Consider the following 24447-nt stretch of genomic DNA (forward strand, 5'->3'; position numbering starts at 1 on the left):
TATACTGCTAACTCCATGCTAGGCAGAGGGTAGGGTTGTTGTTGTTGTTTAATCAAAGGAATTTAATTTCTCGTTTTTAAAAAGTTAAATTCTTTAATATTTCAAATATGTAAAAACATGCAGATTATGACACCTACCATTTAGATTTATCAGTATTTTGCCATATTTGTTTTTTTTTCCAAATAAAGTAAGAAAGTAGATATATCTTTATTCTCCCTCCTCCTTCCAGAGAATTTTCTATTCTGAAGTTACATTTTACATCTATGTTCTTATGTTTTATTAGTATATGTATACTAATACACACTCATAAACAATATAAAGTGTTTATAAAACTTTCATAATTGGCATCATACTGTACCTATACTTCTGCAACTTTGTTTGTTAAATATTCAATGTTATGATTTTGAGATTTATCTATGATGATCCATGTAGATCCAGTTCATCCTTAACTGTGATAGAGCATTCCATAATTAATTTATCCATTCCTCACTGGGTAAGAATTCAGGTTGTGTCAACATTTTCTAGCTTCTACACCAGCTTGCATTATCGTACACATTTCCAGTGCACGTGCGTAAATATTTATTTAAGGAATATGCTTAGAAGTGAAATGTTGGGTCACTGAGACTGCCCCTCATCAACTTTACTAGATGTTGCCAATTTATATTCCAAAGTCATTATACCAATTTACATTTCTACCAATAGTGTGTGCGTTGCTGTTTCCTTAGCAGCTTCCCCAAATTTATTATCCTCAGACTCAAGAACTTTTGCCAGTCTGATAAATGTGAAAGAGTTTTAACTTGCATCTCCCTTATTACTAGTGAGTCTCAGTACCTTTGAAGATTTGATGTCCATTTAGATTTCCTTTTCAATGAACTGGCTGATTATGTTCTTTGCCCATTTTTCTACTGGCTGTTTGTCCTTTTATTTATTCATTTATTTTATGTTTATTAATTTTTGAGAGAGAGAGGGAGGGGGAGAGAGACACAAGAGGATCTGAAATGGGCTCTCGGCTGACAGCAGAGAGCCTGATGCAGGGCTTGAACTCACAAACTGTGAGGTCATAACCTGAGCTGAAGTCAGATGCTTCACTGACTGAGCCACCCAGGTGCCCCTCTTTTTATTTTTGATAAAGAAATGTGATAAAGAAATTATAAGAGGTCTTTATATGTTCTGGACCAATACTCTGTTGGTTAGACATGTTTTAACTACTTTCTATTAGCCTCTGGCTTGTCTTTTAATTTTTGTACCTTACATAGCTTTGTATTTCAAAGTACTAAAAGTTATCATATTTGTCACTGTTTTCAAAATACTTTTAGAAAAATTATTCCCACACCCACAAAGGTGTATACTCGTATAGTAACAACAGTAACAATAATTACATTTATATAGTGCTTATTTAAATTTTTTTTTTTACATTTATTTATTTTTGAGAGACAGAGAGAGACAGAGCATGAGCAGGGGAGGGGCAGAGGGAGAGGGAGACACAGAATCAGAAGCAGGCTCCAGGCTCTGAGCTGTCAGCACAGAACCCGATGCAGGGCTCGAACCCACGAACCGTGAGATCATGACCTGAGCCGAAGTCGGACGCCCAACCAACTGAGCCAGCCAGGCGCCCCTAGATAGTGCTTATTATATGACATGCCATGTTTTAAGTATTTCATGTATCTATACTTTTTGAGTATAGTTGACATACTAATTTATATAATTAGGTTTTATTGTCTGTTCTACTGGATATTAGTCTCTCCCTACATTGACACTGTATTGATTTAATTATGATGGTATGGATTTTGGCACAGTGATTTTTCTGTCCAAATTCTACTTCTCCAAAATTGTCTAGGCTAGTTTTGGCCCTATGACTTTGAGGACTACTTTGTCAAATTCTACATACTATTGTTGGAAGTGCATCAGGTGTCCCATTTAAAGTATGAATATATTTCTGAGTCCCCCCTTGCCATCATTGTGAATAAATTAGGTTAATTTCCCTTTCACTGGAAGAGACAATAACACAATATTAGAATGTAAAGAAGAAATATATTTCCTCAATATCCTTTAACAGAGGACCAGTCAAATTGACTATGGTTTATCCTTAATAGTGGAGTAAGATGATACAGTGAAAAATGAAAAACAGGTTTAAGTTACTAATATAAAACAGATCTCCAAGATGTCGTTAAGTGAAAAATCAAAGTACCACTCATATGTTAATTTGGGTGGGAAAAGGAATATAATAGATGTATATCTATATTTGTTTGTACATTTTTAAAGAAACTCTGGAAAGATATACAAGAAATTAGTAACGGTGTCCCGTGTGTACTGGCAGAGGTGGGAAAGGAAATGGGGAAATAGGGCCAGAGGTTGAAGAAGTTCTTTCACTGCATGTCTTTATATATTTTTTGATTTACAAACCATGTGAATATTACGTATTTTTTCAAAATTAAGTACATATTCTCTCTTCCATGATTCAGTTTTTAAAAAAAATTAATATTTCCTTAAGGTTAAAAAAAGAGACAAGTCATGTATATTTATCATATGTTTCTTTGTTCAAGGAAGGGGTCAATGAAGCAGTTGGGACATGGAATACCAAGTATCTCAAGTTGTCTTCACAAGCCAAACATTTTAGGAAAAATAAAACTATAGTCTGAGAATCAAACTGGAACTCAGAAATTCTTACAGGATCAATTTGGATACCAGAATGGAGCAAGTTAACCAAAAACCAAAACCAAAACAAAACTAGATGAAGAAATTTTTAAAAACAAATGTTAAAAAAGTAAAGGTATTTATATAAATTTTAAATTAAAAAAATCTAGATAAAGTCAGTCTTGTGCTGGAGCCAGCTCTCACTGGTCTCCCGAAGGTCAAATGGGCATACCTTTCTCCAACTCCACAGTAACCCAATCTCCCCCTCCCCCACCACCTGAGAACCATTGGTTAAATTTGCCAGTATAGGACAGCAACATGCAGAAGAATGAAACTAGACCACTTTCTTGCACCATTCACAAAAATTAACTCAAAATGGATAAAGGACTTGAATGTGAGACAGGAAACCATCAAAACCCTAGAGGAGAAAGCAGGAAGAGACTTCTCTGGCCTCAGCCACAGCAATTTCTTACTTGACACATCCCCAAAGGCAAGGGAATTAAAAGCAAAAATGAATTATTGGGACCTCATGAAGATAAAAAGCTTTGCACAGCAAAGGAAACAATCAACAAAACTAAAAGGCAACCAACGGAATGGGAAAAGATATTTGCAAATGATATATCAGACAAAGGGCTAGTATCCAAAATCTACAAAGAGCTCACCAAACTCCACACTCGAAAAACAAATAATCCAGTGAAGAAATGGGCGGAAAACATGAATAGACACTTCTCTAAAGAAGACATCCGGATGGCCAACAGGCACATGAAAAGATGCTCAACGTCGCTCCTCATCAGGGAAATGCAAATCAAAACCACACTGAGATACCACCTCACACCAGTCAGAGTGGCCAAAATGAACAAATCAGGATACTACAGATGCTGGAGAGGATGTGGAGAAACGGGAACCCTCTTGCACTGTTGGTGGGAATGCAAACTGGTGCAGCCACTCTGGAAAACAGTGTGGAGGTTCCTCAAAAAATTAAAAATAGACCTACCCTATGACCCAGCAGTAGCACTGCTAGGAATTTACCCAAGGGATACAGGAGTGCTGATGCATAGGGGCACTTGTACCCCAATGTTTATAGCAGCACTCTCAACAATAGCCAAATTGTGGAAAAAGCCTAAATGTCCATCAATTGATGAATGGGTAACGAAACTGTGGTTTATATACATGATGGAGTACTACGTGGCAATGAGAAAGAATGAAATATGGCCCTTTGTAGCAACGTGGATGGAACTGGAGAGTGTGATGCTAAGTGAAATAAGCCATACAGAGAAAGACAGATACCATGTTTTCACTCTTATGTGGATCCTGAGAAACTTAACAGAAACCCATGGGGGAGGGGAAGGAAAAAAAAGAAAAAAAAGAGGTTAGAGTGGGAGAGAGAGCCAAAGCATAAGAGACTCTTAAAAACTGAGAACAAACTGAGGGTTGATGGGGGATGGGAGGGAAGGGAGGGTAGGTGATGAGCTTTGAAGAGGGCATCTTTTGGGATGAGCACTGGGTGTTGTATGGAAACTAATTTGACAATAAATTTCATACAATAAAAAAAATAAAAATAAATTAAAAAATAAATAAATTTGCCAGTATACCTTTGGATAAGGGTGACTTTAAGATACACTAAAGTTCAAAATACACAATCAGAAAAATAGGAATCTGTGGCATGTTAGACAATTTTAGATAAATGGATAAATGCAACAATGTTTGGGGAACAACTTTAAAGCCGAGGGCATCTGAGTTTCTAACTTCTATCTAACATGAAGTCTCTGAGGTTGCTCTTTAAATGGGTCAAATATAGATTTTATAGTCAGATCTTTGATAAGCCTGCTATTACTTTTTCAGATTTCCTCTTTACAAGTTGGACTGTAGATTACTACTGGGAAGGAGGACATAAATTATCATTCATGATATGGAGAATGGATATTTTTCAAATATTAACACTCACTACTATTGTATATTCCCACGTTTGTTACTTGCTATGTATGCTCAAACTCTTTTATTTGTTTATTTATTTATGTATTTATTTTTTAATTAAATTTTTTTGAGGTTTATCTTTGAAAGAGAGACAGAGCATGAGTGCGAGAGGGGCAGAAAGAGAGGGAGACACAGAATTCAAAGCAGGCTCCAAGCTCTGAGCTGTCAACACAGAGCCAGGACTCGAATTCATGAACCGCAAGATCATGACCTGAACCAAATTTGGTTAACCAACTGAGCCACCCAGGCATCCCTCAAACTCTTTTAAGTTAATAATAAAATGTAGCAGAGAGAAAGCAATCTTCTGATGTTATACAAAAGCATAGGAAAAAATATAACAATTCACAGTGCCTGGCCCACATATAACAGTAGCCTATTAAATCATACATAGATGGATGAATGAATTCATAATCATAATCAGGAGTGTTTCTCAAAAGTATAATACAAACAACTCTTTTACTCACCCAATTCAATACAGGTGATTCCAAGTGACCAAATATCAACTTTCCCATCATACTGTCCTTCGTCCATAGCTAAGATCACCTCTGGAGCCATCCTGCCAAATGCAATGTGCAAAATTCATATTGCAAATTAAAAACAAAATTCGTCTAATAAAGTGAAACAGCTGTTTGAGCATATTCTAAAGTTTCATCTGATAAGGATATTATTTCCTTACACAAATCATTAGGAAAAACACTGTTCAAAATATAGCCAATATACTCAATGATTTACATGAAACAACACATTATTTTTTAAAAATCCTGGTTCCACCATTAACTATCATTTTATCTCAGCGAAATTACATAACCTTCCTGTATATCACTTTTTCCATCTGTAATGTGGAGAGAATTCTAGTAGCTACCTCAGAAAGATTTGTAAAGGATTAATATGTATGAAACACTTAAAGAAATAACTATAGACAACAGGAAAAATACTTATGGAGCTATTTAAAACAATATAATCAGCTATTTCAAAGATACTACAATGTAGAAAATAAACAAATGGGCTATGGCAATGGATACTGTTTGTCCATAATGGATTTTCATAGGAGGGGAGGGGCCTTATCAGTTTAATATGCTTTGTTTTCTGTTAGTGTAAGTGGCTGCTTAGTAAATGCTACTTGATGATCATTGACAGAAAAAAAATTCAAATAGTAGCTGACTTTTTTTAGTAGGTAAGTAATTATCCAGGGATATAAGTCATTCTCCAAGGTACAATGAAATTCCAATGTATCTGTGGAAGGAAGAAAAGGAATCTTGAATAGATGGGGGTGAAATTTTAAGTCAGAATGACAAGTTAGGTAAAGTTTCAGGAAATTTAACAAAGTTCTTTAGAGATGTTGGATAGAAATGGGCAGAAGACATGTCTTCTTTCCAAAGACCTTTCTTTGGCTAACAGATGGCTAACAGACACCATGAAAAGATGCTCAACATCACTCATCATCAACATCATTCATCATCAGATCAAACCTACAATGAGATACCACATCTGTCAGAATGGCTAATGTTAACACCTCAGGAAACAACAGATGTTGGTGAGGATGCAGAGAAAGGGGAACACTTTGGCACTGTTGGTGGGAATGCAAACTGGTGCAGCCACTCTGCAACACAGTACGGAGGCTCCTCAAAAAACTAAAAATAGAACTACCCTATGACCCAGCAACCACGCTATTAGGTATTTATCCAAAGGATACAAAAATGCTGATTCAAAGGGGTACACGCACCCCAGTGTTTATACCAGCACTATCAACGGCCAAATTATGGAAAGAGCCCAAATGTCCATGAATGGATAAAGAAGATATGGTGTATATATATATACAATGGAATATTACTTGGGGATTAAAAAGAATGAAATCTTGCCATTTGCAGCAACATGGATGGAACTACAGGGTATTAGGCCAAGCGAAATAAGTCAGTCAGGGAAAGACAAATATCACATGACTTCACTCACGTGGAATTTAAGAAACAAAACAGATCAACATCGGGGAAGAGAAGGAAAAATAAGATAAAAAGAGAGAGAGAGACAAACCATAACAGATTCTTAAATACAGAGAACAAACTGAGGGTTGCTGGAGGGGAGGAGAGTGGGGGGATGGGCTAAATATGATGGGCATTAAGGAGGGCACTTGCTGGGATGAATCACTGGGTTCTACTCCTGAAACCGATACTACACCATATGTTAGCTAACTTGAACTTAAATAAATTAATTCAAAACAAAACAAAAACAAGAACCTGGATTTCTTTCATTAGAAAGTAATATTTCTACTTATTGGCTAGTTAGAGGTTAAAGAGAATACCTTGTCCTTGTCTAGACATTCTGCCTCAAGAGAAAAGTTCAAAAGAAACTTAAATGAAATCTAAAACCTGAGCTTGGCCAGTGAGTTGATAATCCTGCTCAGTTTACACCCAGTGACATCAACCTTATTTGAACAAGTTAAAGTCACTGGAAATTTTATACTAAGAGTGTTTCTTTTTTTGCCAGTGAGTTTTCTATCCTTCTTTAATGAAATCTCATTTGGGGCACATGGTGAGACATCGTCAAAAAACCAAACCAAAACAAACCAGTGCTATGAGTCCATCTTGTTCATGTATGCACGTTTTAAAATTCTAGTTTTAAAATTCTACATACCAGTAAGGTGTGCCCACAAAGGAGTTGGCAGGAGAGGCCATTGAGGCAGATCCAAAATCAGCTAGTTTCACCTGACCTGGCTCTGTTAGAAGAATATTTCCAGCTTTAATATCCCTGTAGGAAAAAATAAGAGGGTTAGAAAATTACTTTTCAACTCTGATTATGGAATAGGTCAGAGCATGCAATTAATAAGACAAAAAGTTTATTTAAAAAAAGCTTGCTCAGATTGCCAGAAGGGGATTTAGTAATTATTGCATGTTATAAGGGGGCCCAGATTCCTGGGCATACTTACAGGTAGGTCATAGTAATTACTAAAAGGTAGAGCTTTCTTTAGAGGGAGGGAATGCAAAGAGAAAAGGCAGACATGGCAGACAAGGAAATCCATTCAATTACTACACTCAAAAAAAAGCATATTCTCAGATGCTGATCCAGTCGTCAACGGTATTCCTTACGCTGGGAAAATTGGCACCATTTGTAACTGCCTTTTTTTTTTTCCCCCAAATTACATAAGGTTTTTAGAGTCTAAACAAACCTTCAATAACTCTATTATCTACCTACCAATAAACCTCAGCTACACACATACCTTTTCTTTCTTGCCTGTGACCCTTTCTCTCTGCCTTAATTGTAACTGCAACTCTAAGGCATTTGAGGGTACATGTTATATAGAAGGTGTTATTTTAAAAATAACACTGTACAGTAAAAAGAAGACCCTGAAAGATCAAAACAAACAAGGATTAGGGATTAGGAAATTGCATTTCTATTGTATTATGACAAAGAATCGCAAGTGGTTATTACTAAATCTATTAGATATTTTACGCAGCAAAAAGCTTTTGAAATATGAGTTAAAAAATTCATTGTTTAGGATGATAATTTAGAATGAAAACATGTGGATGTACTCTCTATTCTCTCCAAAAAAAAGCATGAGGTGTAATGACTATTAGGAACCAAGAGTTATACATCGATGGGCCGTGGAAAGACAAAGCAGAGAGAATGAGGAAAACTTATGTCAAGGTGAAAATGATAAGGTTCAAATGTTTGAAAACAATGTCTCCAAAAATCTTCTCTTGAAAATTCAGTTTCTTTACTCACGATGACATTAGACGTTGGCAGAGAAAACTAAAAAAGCATTATTTCTCTAACAGCAGAAAAATATCTTTTCTCTATTACTTTCAGTTGGAACACTGACTTGTCTTTTAAAGTTTATTTATTTTTGAGAGATAGAGACAGAGCATGAGGGGAGGGGCAGAGAGAGAGGGAGACACAGAATCTGAAGCAGGCTCCAGGCTCTACGCTGTCAGCACAGAGCCTGACACAGGGCTCGAACTCAAGAACTATAAGATCATGACCTGAGCCGACGTTGGAGGCTCTTAACCGACTAGACCACACAGGTGCTCCTGACTTGTCTTTAAATCAAAATAATAAAAAATCTGAGGCATGGTATTTAAACAGGAACATATTTTAAAAGGCTTTTTTGTTTTTTCAACTTCTTTTATATATTAAAGAAGATAAAGTATAATATAAAATAAAACATTAAATTAATGTGCAGATTTTGGTAACACAGGCACACACACAAAAAAATGAACCATGGCTTTAAATGGGAACTGGCAAAATCACATATAGACAAGTTGGCATTCGGTAATGACATTTTGGTACCAAAGATATATATTAAAAACATTTTTTTTGGTCAAATCCATGGATGTGATGGCTAAATCTATTTCACCAATATTTTTTAGGTGCGGTTAAGTTCATTCTTTGCTTCTAAAAATAAGCCAACTTCACAGCAGGGATTTTGGTCTGCCTATATTGAGGAAGTTCTGCTTTTGTGGTACCAGTAACTGGTAACGGCTACTCTAGGGTGATTAAAACAGGCAAAAGGGGAACCTATGATGTAACAGTCTCATTTCTTCCTAGTAAATGTCACAGCGTTTTCTTTTGCTTTTGAGCCATCTGAGATTCTTTACACCTACCTCATATTCCACTACTTCTTCCACTTTTCATTAAAGTAACTGTCCTAGAAATTCTTTACTGAGAGAAGGAAAGATTAAGAACAACATCTTTAGTTAGGAGAAGTTAGTGGCAGGAAGTACACTGGAGGGAGGACACTGGGGTTGTGGTAGAGAAAATACAAGGTAGAGGAAAGCCTTGGATTAAGAGTTAGGAAATCTGAGCTTCAATCTTTATTGTATAAAACCTGTGAAACTACGGGCCGTTATTTAAATCTCTCAGAGTTACAGTTTCTGCCAAGGTAAAGACTATAATATCTTCCTACATATCTATATGGAGTATCGAAATGCACAATATTTTAAAGTGGTGAAACAGCACATAATTATTTAAGATTGACTTGTTAATTTGCAATAGGAAAAGGAGAAGGAAGGGCCCCTGGGTGGCTCATTGGGTTAATCGTCTGAGTCTTGGTTTTGGCTCAGGTCATGATCTTACAGTTTGTGAGTTTGAGTCCTGCACTGGGGCACTGGGAGTGAAGAGGCTGCTTAGGATTCATATTCTCTCTCTCTCTCTCTCTCCCTTCCTCTCTGCCCCTCTCCCACTCTCTCTTAAAATATAAATAAAGGAAGGGAGGAAGGGAGGAAGGGAGGACGGGAGGAGGGAAACAAACTCAGGTAGGAAATAAATATATGCAAGGAAGGCTAATTTTTTTTCTTGGCATAGTATCAAACAATTGCTGTGCCCTTCCTCAAATTTTCCCCCAACATCCTGCCTGGAGAACAGTTAATTATAGAACAGAGGTGAGGCAAGTCTTTGGGTAAACCTGGGAGAGACCCAGAGATAGAAGCTAAATTCTGGCAACTTCTCACATCCAGAAGCAGCAGCAATCTCTTTACTTCCTATAAATCCACAGACACCCTACAAAGTGGAGCATGCGCTAATTTTCAAGATTCCCTGAATAGGCAGTCCTGTAACTGGTCTCCAATCTTACCTATGAATCAGTGCATGAGAATGCAGGTAGGCCAGCCCCTGCAAGGCACCGTGAGTAATGGCAGCGATTTCCACTTCTTGAAGTGGTTTCTTATGAACTGAGGAAGGAAAGAAAAATTTAGAAGCAGTAATGAGTTTCATTCTTCTTAGTATCTTGTACTCTCAAATGACAATTTAGGAACACATTCACCTAAATATACGGGATATATATTTCCTATAGAACTGCAGTAAGTAATTGGATAACAGGAAACCCAAGTACAAAAACAAACAAATGAACTGCTTAAAATAAAATAAAAAGAAGACAAATAGTCATCGTAATGAATTGTTAATTGATGTGTCGGTTGAAGTCAAAGCCACCACTGATTCCAACTGGCCAGGCCCAAATTTACCAGTCCTTTCTGACATGTTAAATGCCTGGAGTGTTTTAGGTTGTATTATTCTCCTCTCCACAGAGCTTCTATAATTACCTCTTCTAACTACAGGTTTTCATTATTTGTGAAAGCAGCTAATAAGCAATTTCTATTCGGAGATCAAGGATGATATAAGAATAAAGTTTTTTTTTTAATGTAAATTTTTAACACAGTCTCTGTGTTACAATAGCATTTGCAGAAGAGAACTAAGCCAAGATATTTGAAAGAGTTAAATATCAGTATAATTTGATACCATTTACCTCTCTTTCATACACACATATGAATTTGATGCTTTTGGCTACATTTATTACATCACACTAGCTGAACATTTTAGTAAGTACCTGCCAGGGATGGGCCATGAACTAAAGAGTAGGAGGTCACTAACCATTACTGAGATACTTTGAGCTACTGTGGAGATAAAGTTTGCACAGCTTATCCACACAATCCTTAAGTCTAAGTCATCCATCCATTTGCTTTGTCCAAACTGCACTTCTTTTTAAGTTTATTTATTTATTTTGAGAGCAAGCAAGAGAGAGAATGAGCGCGGGGGGGGGGAGAGGGAGGATGGGAGGAAGGAAAGAACAGAGCAGGGGAGAGAGAGAGAGAGAGAGAGAGAGAGAGAGAGAGAATGAATGAATGAATATATCCCAAACAGGCTCCAAGGCTCCACTCTTTCAGCACAAAGTGCAATGCGGGGCTCAATCCCATTAACCCAGAGATCATGACCTGAGCAGAAATCAAGAGTTGGCCGCTTGATTGAGCCACCCAGGCAACCCCAAACTGTTCTTCAACATAGGAGTAGATAATATTCTTGTCAAGGCAAAACAGAAAGGAGGGGATAATGCTTTTATTCTTACCTTCTAACAAATCAGAGGCTGAGCCTAAGCAATATTCCATCACCAACTGTAATAGATTAAAATAATAACCAGAATAATCACAGTTAATAAGAAACTGCTAAAACCAACCAAGTAACCATGAAACTAAGACTACTAGAAGAATAAGTATTCTGACCCAATTGAACCTGGATTAAATTTTGGTCATCTGACACTAACTCATTTTTATAACTTTTACCATATAGTTTTGTTATTTCCTCCTTCGAACTGCAATGTTCTAACACTGTAAGTGTCCTGGACATGAAATGGTCAAGCTAAGATTGCCACTTATTTACTAGTTTCCAAGCTACCTTGTTGCAAAATGTTTTAAGGTAGCTAGGTTGCAGTATAAGTTAAATTTTGTAACTTGGGGAAAGTGGCAACCAAATATATGAGCCAATATAACCTATGCTGGGAAATACTAATTAAATAGAATAAACCAGTAAGTAGTAAATTTCTTATTTTCACATTTAAAACAGTTCTAAACAAGAAAATATTGTTTAGAACTCAATCTAAAGACGTAGCCTGCTATGTATCGTTACCTTATCTTGCAAGTCTGACATGGAATATTTAAATTTTTATCTTAAAACATTTCTTTTTTAAAAAAGCTTTTTATTGTTTATTTTTGAAAGAGACCGAGAGTGAGCAGGCAAGGGGCAGAGAGAGAAAGAGATATAGAATCCGAAGCAGGCGCCAAGCTGCAAACTGTCAGCACAGAGCCTGATGCGAATTCACGAACTGTGAGATCATGACCTGAGCCGAAGTCAGATGCTTCACCAACTGAGCCACCCAGGCGCCCCTCACTTAAAACATTTCTGGAACAATATTATTAAAATACTATTGATACTTTTTGGGTTTGCAATCTTGGGAGGCTTTTTAAAAGCAAAAAGGAGAAAATTCTTTTATTCTCATCTTAGATTTTTTTTTTTATGTGTCCCAGACTACTGATTTATAAACAAGATCAGACCTATGAGTGCTCAGTGACCAATCTCTACACATGTGCACACGCACACACACACTCCTACAAATTATTTTCTTATTCTCAAAAACACCATATTTTCCTTTTGAAATACAAATTTCCTATCATCAACTACACATAAGCAATATTAACATATTAGCTCTTTTCATTTAAAAAATTAAGGTAAAAACATAATCATGTATTATGTACTTTGTACATAATTTAGAAGAATAAGAGATAAAATTATATACTACATGATATGTAATGTTATAATCATAATATTATATATTATTACAGCATATAATAATCATATATTACATATGATTTATATATTGGTATTATTCTGTATAATTCCAGTAATTCCAGGTACATAATACATATCATACATATTACGTATTATTATGTATAATAGTTATATGTTTATATCTAAATTATTAAATTTTTATATACCTATATGTAAATATATAACTATACATAATAGGTTAACATTATTCCATTACAGAATAATTTAAAACAACATGAGAAATGTAGGAGTTTAAAGTTTTGACATATTATAGTTTTCTGCTTGACATTAAAATAAGCAGAATCAGAAACATTAATTTTATTTATTTTTTAAAGAAGTATAGTTGATGTACAATATTGTATTGGTTTCAGGTATACTTCACAGTGATTCAACAATTATATACATTATGAAATGCTCACCACACTAAATGTAGTTACTATTTGTCACCATATGAAGTTACTATAATATTATGGACTATATTGCCTATGCTGTACTTTTTATCACCATTATTTTATAACTGGAAGTTTGTACTTCTTTTTTTTTTTTAATGTTTATTTTTATTTCTGAGAGAGAGAGAGTGTGAGTGGGGAGGGGCAGAGAGAGAGAGGGAGACACAGAATCTGAAGCAGGCTCCAGGCTCTGAGCTGTCAGCACAGAACCCGACGCGGGGCTCGAACTCACAAGCTGTGAGATTGTGACCTGACCCGAAGTCGAGCTGACTGAGCTTCTGTTTCTTAAACTAAGTATATTAGTATGCATATCTAACTTCCTTTAACTAAGTATGTAGAATATTAATATAGAACTTTAAAACCAAATGGAGAGAAAATGTTTACAGTTACAGTTATATTTTTTAAAATTCCATGTTAAGTCTCTATTTTTGTCACGTACATTCTTTTCCCTACTATTCGGTAACACAAGGACATCTGAACTGTGGCTGGTTGTTTGCTCCCGACATTAAACAGCTCTAGTTGCTCTACTTGTAAATGATTAGGTCTGCTTTCTAACGTCCTTATTTCTTCCTTCTGGTCACGTTAGTCTTGTGGCTGTTTGTAGGCATGTCTCCAGCAGTTCAGTTCCTATGAGCTCCTTCTATTTAGCCTATCAAATCCACTGTGGACAGAGACTAGTTAACCAAGCTTACTAGCACTCTGTGTAATCTCAGAGTAAATAGGCTTTAAATAAGAGCTCAGAGGATTTTCTGAAGACTCGAAACACATGAGATTTACCACTTAATTTTGTAACATTTATTCTGCATGTTTAAAATCCCTTTCTTGACTCCTTCAAGATGGTGGAGATTGCCAGAGAACTGATTTCCAGATAATGAGATACTCCTCTGACTAATTTCTTCTGCTCAGAACAGAAGCAATGGCTCTAGATATCTTAAAAGCTTCTTGAAAAGAAATGTTTAAGTATTTTGTTGGATAGTCGATCTAGGAACAAAAATTCCATTCCCTAACTGGAGAGCACGTATAGGAAAGCACTTATACATGGTAACTTCTCAACAAATGAATCTCAGTAAATGTTAGGTTGGATTTTAAACTGGAAGATGCAGTTTGCTAAAGCACAAAGTGTAGCTTCTTGATGGACTCAACAGTGCCTTAGGTGTTAACCTAAAAACAGAAGCGCGATCGTGTAAAAATATACTCAAAAGACAGAGTGGAACAAAAGACTTATTTCATTTTACTCATATGCTAGGCCATGTTTGAAAATAGTTAGACAGTGATGGTAACACCAAGCACGATTCCAAATTTGGGGGGAAATGGAGTAGGGGGGTGAGAAATAACGAAGATAAAAATTCTAGGATGAGAATAAAAGGCTCTTTTACTTTTGCAAATAAACCATCATAAGAGGATATTAAAATTTCACTGTTTGTTGATTATTTATAGAATAAAATTTCCCATAGGCTAGGCATCATATTGATCTTATAGAATGTATACCACATGGTACACTCTGAGGTATTAACACATGTTGAATACTGATAACAAAAGTCAATGGGACAAAAATGAGACTGACAATTATACAGATCAAAGAGATAATAGAAAAAATAGAAAAAAAATTTTAACAGGAAATAAATAATACAGGTCCTCTGACTTACCCAAGCAGTGTGTTCTTTCAAGTAACAACCTTTATACTCAATGGTATTAGGATGCTTTAATTGTTGTAAAAATTTGACTTCCTTAAGAATATCTTGCCATTTCTATTGAAGTAATAAAGCAAATGATACAATGTTTAGACTGAAAATAGTATTTTATTATCAACTATACGTATATAATATTCTTTTTGTTATTTTAAGTGCACAAAGTAAATGTTTAATAAATGAAGACGCTGTTTAAACTTGTGTTATTTAATTTTAGTACCTGTAAATGGAAATCTATTAGCAAATATAATAAATCTATTATACTAACTTATGTTCTATTCCACAAATTAGTTGACTGAGTTAGAATATTAAGAATATTTATTATATGCTCTATAAAAAGGAATAAAAAAGATATGATAAAGTAACGTTTAAAGAACTTTGTTTCTACTGTCAATTTCATACTAACTAGATTATGTCAGTTTAGGTACACAACTGTCTTTAACATACCTCATTTGCCTGCTTCCCACTATAGGACATTTTCTTAACTGCCACCACCTCATTGGTGTGAGCATTTGTGGCCTGTGTTGAGAGAGTAGAAGAAAAAAAAAATAAAAAGAATGAATGATGTTTCAGCCACTTTAACATTTGATTAACTTCATTATCACAATTTAAAGACGCTGTAACTTTTAGGCTAGAGAGACATTTCCACCCCACCGTAAGGTACAACTTTTCTTCATCCTTATCTATATACATGCAAATACTATAACATAAAAAAGGATTAGGGTTTAACAAAATATATCCAATCAAACAAAAACAAGGCAAATTTCCAAAACGTCCACACTGGCTTCACCATGTGAAACGTCCATCAATGGACAATCAATTAAATAAATGTGGTAGGATCATATAATAAGGTAAACATTAAAAGAATGAGGTAATCTATATGAATATAGAGTAAAATGGAAAGATGTAAAAAATACAATGACAAAAAACAAGCTGTATACTATCTTACTTTTGCCAAAGAGTAATAATGTGATGTATGTGAAGAAAAAAATATGAAAGAATTTATACCAGAATATATATCAGTGATAATCCCTGGAGGAGTGCTGTCTGATAGAACTTTCTGTCATGATGGAAATGTTTTATATCTACATTGTATAGGATAGCATGTGAAATGTGGCTAGAGTGACTGAGGAAATGAAGTTTAAATTTTAATTAATTTAAATCTACATAGTCTACTACATTGAACAATGCAGAAGATAAATGTTAAAAGGGACTTTCACTTCCAAAGGCACTTATATTTTATAATGAGAACGTATTACGTATATACATACATATGTGTGTGTGTATTCGTCTACAAAGATTGCCTTGGCTCATGATATCTCTCTTTATCTTTTCTACACCCAAAATACAATAGTTCACTGAAAGCACACATGAAAATAACAGGTCAAGTAATAGTCTTCCTCCTACTTAAGAGATTTAAAATAAATAATTTCCTTAAAATTTTCAGAAAAATAAATGTCAGACATTCAAAGGTTATCTAATTTTGGCTTTCTTTTAATAACAGGGCTCTATATCAGTGACACACTCGTGATATAAGTGAGCTATTTTGGTGCTATGATATTATTATTGTAAACCAATAAAGCTATAGTGGTGTTTCTGAGGTAAGAGATTAGAAATTCACTCCCTGATAAAATCAGGTCATCAATTTTAGAGAAAAATGCATAATCAGTTTCTTAAATACACTTAAAGAAGCTTCTCAAATAAAACTGAATTTCTAATTAAAAAAATTTTAAATTAAAAAATAAACAATAACTTATTTATGTAAAAAGAATTCAACCCCAGAGTCTTACTGAATGACAAACTGCTAACAAAATGAACACTTACTGAAAAAAAAAATTTTTTTTTATAAGCTCTAAAGGTAAAAGTACCTATTATAAAAACAAGGTGTCTACTAGAGTTTTCAAATCAGCAAGCCTCTACAAAGGCATTTTTTTTAGATATTTTGTTAATTTATAAGGTACAGATGGACTTTTGTTGAAAACAAAATCTCTCACATTTTGCTGGCTTTTAAAATTTAACACTAAGACAGTGCTTATATGACAGCAACAAAGAAAAGTTGATGCGAATTCAGTATTTCAATAAAGGTTAGAGTGATTGTATCTGAAAAGCGGATATTTTGGGGATGAATCTATCTACTGTGCAGCTTAAGCAGCCTGGGAAAGGCTTAAGAAATGCTTAAGCAATGAGTAATTTTAACTTGCAGGGTTTTTTTTTTTTTTAAAACCAAATCTTTAACCTTTATAAAAAGAAAAAAAGAAGGACAAATATGGAATCAGATGGTATTATCTAATTGCTTATTAAGCTTATTTATAATCAATGCTTATTTGGAACCAGAGACTTTTGAAAAAAGAATCTCTCTAGAATAAAAATACATTTCTTTACATTTACAGAGTAATCATTACTTAGAACTTTGTAAGTATACTTGCTTACACAATCTGTCTACTGGAGCACAGACTTGAAAATTGAAAAACATTTCCATGTTGATTTTTCTTAGATGTGAAATTTATTTTTCAAGTTTTTATTTAAACTCCAGTTAAACATACATTGTAATATTACTTTCAGATGTACAATTTAATGATTCAACAATTCCATACATCACCCGGTGCTCATCAAAACAAGTGCACTCCTTAATCCCCATCACCTATTTCCCCCACCATCTGACTCCCTTCCTCTCTGGAAACCATCCATTTGTTCTCTATTGTTAAGAGTCTGTTTAGATGTGAAGTTTTTAATGCAATTTTATACTGGTTAAAATTCACAAAGGAAACTTCAAGGAAAAATCAATGTTTTAGTACACAGAAAGGAAACTATCAGTGGGGTCTCAGCTTTCCAGTACTTCATATAATATTATGAATGACTACCACTTCTACACATCTCAAGTGTTATTCTTTCTAAAAAAATTTTTACTGTCTGTTTATTTATTTAATTTTGAGAGAGAGAGAGAGAGAGGATGAATCCCAAGCAGGCTCTGCGCTGTGAGTGCAGAGCCCGATTCAGGGCTCCATCCCATGAACTGTGAGATCATGACCTGAGCTGAAATTAAGAATTGGATGTTTAACTAACTGAGCCATCCAGGTGTCCCCTTTTTAAAAAATTCATTTCAAGTGTTATTCTTAAAACTTATTATTCATATTTAACACTTCCAATAATCTTAATGATCGCAGGGAGTTTAAGCAAGATCATTGATTCAAAAAATATTTAGAGTACTGTTTCTGATATTTTCTTAACCATTTCCAGCTACAATTAGATTACTGTCCACTTGTTGCTAATTTATAGAGAAACATAAGCATTAAAAATAAGTTTTTCTTTTGGCCTTAGTTATTAAGTCTCAACTAAAACTGAAAGGTAATAAGTATACCCAGAAGAACAGAACTTAATCATCAGCTTTAGGTGGATTATAGAAGATATGTTAAGTTCAACAAGGCAACAGTGGAAACGTAGAAGCTTCGTAGTTGTGTTTAAGTGAATACAAAAATAATCATGCCCAGCCTGTTTCTATTTTCCTTTAATATAGAATTTCTTACTGTCTGATGTGTTAATACTGCTAATTTCTGCATTACTTATGTAAATCCAAACACACAGATATTTTACCAAGTTAATAGCTTCCATTTTTTTTCTGAAAATATTCTCAGTTGATTGATTCTATGAGAGCTGTGCCAGCTTACAATTCACTTTAAACATATTTCTTGGCAACATTCTGTGTAAAAGCTGTAAACTACAAAAAGTCTAACACAATTATAGTGTTTAGGTATAAAAATGTTGGTTGCTGGAATCTGATCTTAATGGCTTGCTAGCATGGCTAGGATTCATGAAAAGTACTAATTAGCAGTACCAACTTCTCTGAATTCTTTATGATTCATTTGTTCATTCAACAAATACTTAATAGGCATTCAAAAATTGTCAGGTATGGGGCTAAGAAGTGAGTAAATATGCCCAGTACCTATCTCTTGTATAGTAGCATAGAGAGTAATGAAAATATCATAACAAACAAATGTGAAATTGCAACTGTGACGGTTGCTAGGAAGAAGGGTATGTGTTACTCTGAGAAACAAAAATGGGAGGATGTGACTCTGGCAGGTCAGGCAAGGCTTCCCTGAGGAAATGAGGTTTCAGCTGAGAGCTAAAAGAGGAACAGGAGTTAAGAAGGAGAAGGGGAAGGGGAAACATTTCGGAGAGAACACTTTATGTGAAGATCCTATGACAATGGTCAAAAGAAAGCTATTATATTATAGCGAGGGCAATGAGAATGAGTGGGAATATGTCTCAAGTACAGACAGGGACCTCATCATGGAAGACCTTGAAGGCTGGCTACAGTAAGGGTTTTGATCTCAGTCTAAGAACAGAGAGCCCCTGGAGGCTTTACAGAAAAAGATGATGTGATCAGACTCACTTCTTTTTCCCCTAAGCTCACTACAGTGTGGACAGCAGCCTAAACAGAGACCAGAATGGATGTACAGAGATGGGCTGGGATGCTACTGCAATTGCCCAAAGAAGAGATGATGGTCTTCTTGGTCATCACGCTATGAGTGACAAGAGGAAGAATCTATTAACAGTGAGGGAGGAACTACACATAAACATTATTGTGGCCAGTGAGAAATCTGTTTTTTTAAGGTGTTACCACATGACCATTATAGATAAAAAATTAAAGTTTTTCTAAATTTTACAGTAAAGTGTAAGTTAATTCTTCTTTAATTTGTTTTTTAGTGCCTTACGGGTATATATGGGCCTGTACTACTCACTTTTGTATACAGGCAATACAATATACAATATAGTTAATGATTACATTTTCAAAACCACCCGAATATCTTTATTAGTTCTCCCATCTATCATATCAACAAATAACATATATTCAGTGCCTACTGTAAACGGGCATTGGCTAGCCTTTAGAGTTGTAAAGAAATAGAAACAGTCCTCATTTTCAAAAGGCATATACTCTGGCTAAGAGACAGGCCTTAGCTCAAACAGCAAATGAATGAGTAGGTCTTCTGTGGCCTATTATAAAGTAGGTCCCTAGTCCAAAGCTTTGCTAGTAAGTTTCAAAACATGCTTGGCTTATTGTAGTCATTCTAAAGGAGAACTTTGAGAGGGGTTTAGCTGCTTTTTAAAATAGGAGTCAAATAGAGATTGGAACTACCTTCTGACTCTGGCCAAGAGAGACTCTGAGAGGATGAAGGAGTTATAAATAGAAGGAAAGTAAGAAAAGGTGGCTGAGGAAAGTGTCTTGGAGCAGAATAAATAGGCCACCAACAAACATATACAGAAGGTTTCCACTTTTAAACAGTTCAAAACCAGGCAAAACCAAATTATATTGTGGGTTACATATAAAGAAAAACTAGAGGGGTGCCTGGGTGGCTCAGTTGGTTAAGTGTCCAACTCCTGGTATCAGCTCAGGTCTTGATCTCAGGATCATGAGTTCAAGCCCTGCACTGGGCTCCACGCTGGGTGTGAAGCCTGCTTTAATAAAAAAAAAAAAAAAAAAAAAAAAAAAAAAAAAGATAAACTAGAAAATAATCACCATAAAATTCAAAATAGTGGACTCTCCTAATATGAGTGGGGCCTCCAGAGTGATGGAAATATTCTATTTCTTGGTGTTTATAAAACACCAAGACTGACTGGTGTTTATAAAAGGATTTACCTTTTAATTACTCTTTAAATTGTATATTAAGATATATGGGTATGTATTTATGCACACTTCTGTATGTATATTTGTAATTTAAAAGTCCTTTTAAAAAAAAGAAAAAAAAGCATCCCTGGGGTGCCTGGCTGGCTCAGTTGGTAGAGCATGTGACTCCTGATGTTGAGGTCATGAGTTCGAGCCCCACATTAAGAGTAGAGATTACTTTAAGTAAATAAATAAGCAAATAAATAAATAGACTTAAAATAAAAGCATCCCTATGACTGAGGAAGACAGGACTTTGACTGGGCCTTAAATACTATTCTTAGCCTAAAGACTAACAGAGAAGTGTTGACTAGAAAATTAGCACCCTCTTCAGCCACGGACGGTCACTCAAAGATAAAATGTACTTGAGTGGAAGCCAAGTATTAGAGGGGGGTCAAGGAGAAATGTAGTAGTGCTGAGTGCAGACATGAAGGGATGAGAAAGAGTTCAGGGAAAACCCAGGCTGAAGATTTGGCCAGAAGCAAAAAGAGGAGCTAAACATGCAATTAATAAAATCTCATTTGGAAGGACAACTGAAGATAAGCCCTACCTAGATGTCAAAACATAAAGGATCACCTAAAAGTCAAAGAGTTAAAACAAAACAACAAAACAAAACAGATTCGATAACAGGTTGAGAAGAGAAACAAGCAATAAGTAGTACTTAAATATTACTTTGCTTTTATGGATTACTTTGCTCTCAAGGAAGTTTTTGTGACTTTGAGGAGGCAAACTTCTAAGGTTAAATAAGTAAATGACCAACTAAATTTTCTGTAATGAATTTCAGGTGATGAGCTAAGGTAACATTTCAGCCACTTCTCATTCTTCTCATCAGAAGATAATCACATTCTGGGAATTCAAACTGACTTTAGGGGGCTAAGCCTTGTACCCTTTAACCTAAAACACTGACTTGACATGAGACGTTACTAAAAATCTTTGTTAGGCCATCTGTCGGTGTGGCCATAATGTTCATCCATCCATCTGCCCATCTGTCCATCATTTATTGAGTTCCTATTACTATCAGACATTATACAGGATACTGGGCATATAGCAATGAATGAGATAGACAGAACCCCTGTCCTCATGGTGCTTATGTCGGGGTAGAGACATACATGACTCAAAAATTCTCACACATAATTATTTAATTATAACCATAATAAATGCAACAATGTGTAAGCACAGGGTGCTATGAGGTCATAAAAGTCTGAATTTAGTGCTGGAAAGTTGAACGGGAAAGGCAATCTTGTGGATGTAAGCTGACTTAATCTGAAATCTGTAGGATAAGCAAGAGTTAGGCAGGGATGGGGATGCAATGTGCTGAGTTTTCTAGGTGGAGGAATAGCATATAGGAAGGCCCTGAGGCAAAAAAGAGCTTGGCATATAGAGAAAATGCATAGGGTTCAAATTCAAGCTTAGAACATTTTTTGGAGTACCCTGATAGCAGAATCAGTTGATATAGATGCCACTGACTTTAATAATGCCTAGAATTCTAGGACTGGATTTTCAGCAATGACTGTTTGCCTCCACTGTAGACATTTAATTTGTAGAATAAACATTAAAACTAAGTATATTTTACAAGTAAGAGAATGTGTAGAACTCAAACTTCCCTAATTTAATCTCTCTAAACCATTCTAAAATTACTTACAAAATAAACTGCTCCAAAACTTCCATGTCCAATTTCATGCAAATCAATAAAAAGTTCTTCAGGATCATCTTTGTAGAAGAGATCAGCAATCCCTGGGTCCTTTGGCACCCCTTTAGGCATGGTGACCGGTATTTGCAAACGTTTTGCTTTTGATATCCCACTCAGCCTTATCTCTCATTTATAAAATTTTTGGGTGGTAAGTTTTTAGTACCTGTAGAAAAAGAAGATTTGATATTAACTTATTTCTAAAACATCTTGGTTGGCTGCAATACAAATTAATATCAGAAAGCATCTTGGTCTTACAACTTCATAATAAAAAGACAAATAACTCAAAAGAAAAACAGGTAAAGGATCTGAATAGACATTTCTCCAAAGAGACACAAGTGACCATTAACACATGAAAAGATATTCCAATTATTCATTAGATAAATAAAAATTAAAACCACAGTAATATACCATTTTATACCCACTATGATGACTACTATCAAAAACTTAAATAACTATTGGCAAGGATGTGGAGAAATTAGAGCCTCCAACACTGCTGGTGGGAATGCAAAATGGTGAAACCATTGGGAAACAGACTGGTAGTTCACCAAAAACTTAAACATCAAGTTACCATTTGATCCAGAAATTCTACTCCTTGGTATAAGCCCAAAACATAAACACATATGTCCACACAAAAACGTATGCATGGATATTGGTAGCAGTATGATTCATAGTAGCCAGAGGTGAAAACGACCCAAATGTCCATTTGGTGAGTGATTAAACAAAATGTGGTACATCTATACAGTGGAATATTATTCAGGCATAGAAAGAAATGAACTACCGATATATGCTACAACATGAATGAAACTTGTAAGCACAACGTTAAGTTAATGAAGCCAGTCACAAAAGATGACATGTTGCACAATTACATTTATATAATACACCCAGAAGAACTAAATCTATAGAGACAGAAAGTAGATTATTGGTTGCCTGGGGCTGGGGGAAGGAGAGTTTGGGGGTGATAGCTAAAAGGAATGGACTCTCTTTTTAGAGTGATGAACATGTTCTAAAACTGTGAAAAAAAGAAAACTGCGGTGATGGCTGCACAATGGTTAATATACTAAAAACCACTGAATTGTTATATTATTTTTTTTGAATTGTACACTTTTTTTAAAAATTTTTTTTAGCGTTTATTTATTTTTGAGACAGAGAGAGATAGAGAATGAACAGGGGAGGGGCAGAGAGAGGGAGACACAGAATCTGAAACAGGCTCCAGGCTCTGAGCGGTCAGCACAGAGCCTGACGCGGGGCTCGAACTCATGGACCGTGAGATCATGACCTGAGCCGAAGTCGGACGCTTAACCGACCAAGCCACCCAGGCGCCCCGAATTGTACACTTTAAATGAGTGAATTGCATGGTATTAAAATTGTACCTCAATAAATCTATTTTTAAAAGCATTTTGGTCTAATTAATATTGAAATAATAACAGCTAACATTCATTAAGCACTATTATGTGTCAGGCAACACTAAATTCCATACATGTATATGTTATTTTCTTTAATCTCTACAACAGCTTCATAATGCAGGACTTTATTATTTTGATTTTATACAACAAACTAAGGAAAACTGAAAGGCAAAACTACTCCCCCATTATCAGGCAGGTAGTATTTGTCAGACTGGGGCTCAAACCCAGATCAAACTGTAAAGCCCATGCTCTTAATATACAATATATACATACAGATCAAGTAATTAAGTAACAAATTGCCATAATTTGGAGACTATGCTAAATGTTCACTTAAAGAGGCAGGTTATTTGACTGCTATACAAAACATTCTCAGTTTAAAGTTTCTATTAATAAAAGCACATTATTTTGACATTCTTACATGTTGATTGTTAATAGTTACACTTAGTTGGCATACATCCTTTGTATTTTTTGAAAAATATTGAAATATTAACTTTCACCTATATTTTTTATTATAAATACCACCTCCCAAGAGAATCAATCATTCCAACACATGGGACAGTTTCTGTTTCTTCCTTGACCCATTAGATTACTATGCTAGAAATTTAGTTATTGGCCAATAAAATTGTACTTTTAAAAACGTGAGCCAATTGGCTTCGTTCAAGGAGAAGAGAAAAGAGAGGGTCATTAACAAAGTACAACTAGTTAGTGCTAAGAAGAATTTTTCTCTTGTGATATGACAGCCTTAGGTGACACTGTATATTACTTCATATGGTTAGTCTAGTTAGAGCATTAGAATATGTAGGTCATCACCCTAAGTATCCATCTATCCAGTCAACCCTTTCCCTGACTCAACACATATTTGTCA

General features: G+C 35.1%; 1 protein-coding gene across 3 annotated transcripts in view; it reads right to left on the reverse strand.

The window, feature by feature from the left end:
- TAOK3 (TAO kinase 3) overlaps positions 1-24447 on the reverse strand; it is a 179873-nt gene that overhangs the window by 65277 nt on the left and 90149 nt on the right. For all 3 annotated transcript variants that reach the window (XM_047088041.1, XM_047088042.1, XM_047088040.1), the window contains exons 3-9: positions 22132-22342; positions 15278-15349; positions 14789-14890; positions 11438-11483; positions 10172-10268; positions 7237-7350; positions 5073-5164 (exon numbers count right to left, since the gene is read on the reverse strand). In XM_047088041.1, coding sequence (XP_046943997.1) covers positions 5073-5164; positions 7237-7350; positions 10172-10268; positions 11438-11483; positions 14789-14890; positions 15278-15349; positions 22132-22251 — 643 coding nt within the window. In that variant the 5' untranslated portion in view covers positions 22252-22342. The remainder of the gene's footprint in view (positions 1-5072; positions 5165-7236; positions 7351-10171; positions 10269-11437; positions 11484-14788; positions 14891-15277; positions 15350-22131; positions 22343-24447) is intronic.

The sequence above is a fragment of the Lynx rufus genome, unplaced genomic scaffold (assembly GCF_022079265.1).
Source record: "Lynx rufus isolate CCGP_SWC_20201006 ecotype Redwood Valley unplaced genomic scaffold, mLynRuf1.p SCAF_24, whole genome shotgun sequence".
NCBI classification, from domain to species: Eukaryota; Metazoa; Chordata; class Mammalia; order Carnivora; family Felidae; genus Lynx; species Lynx rufus.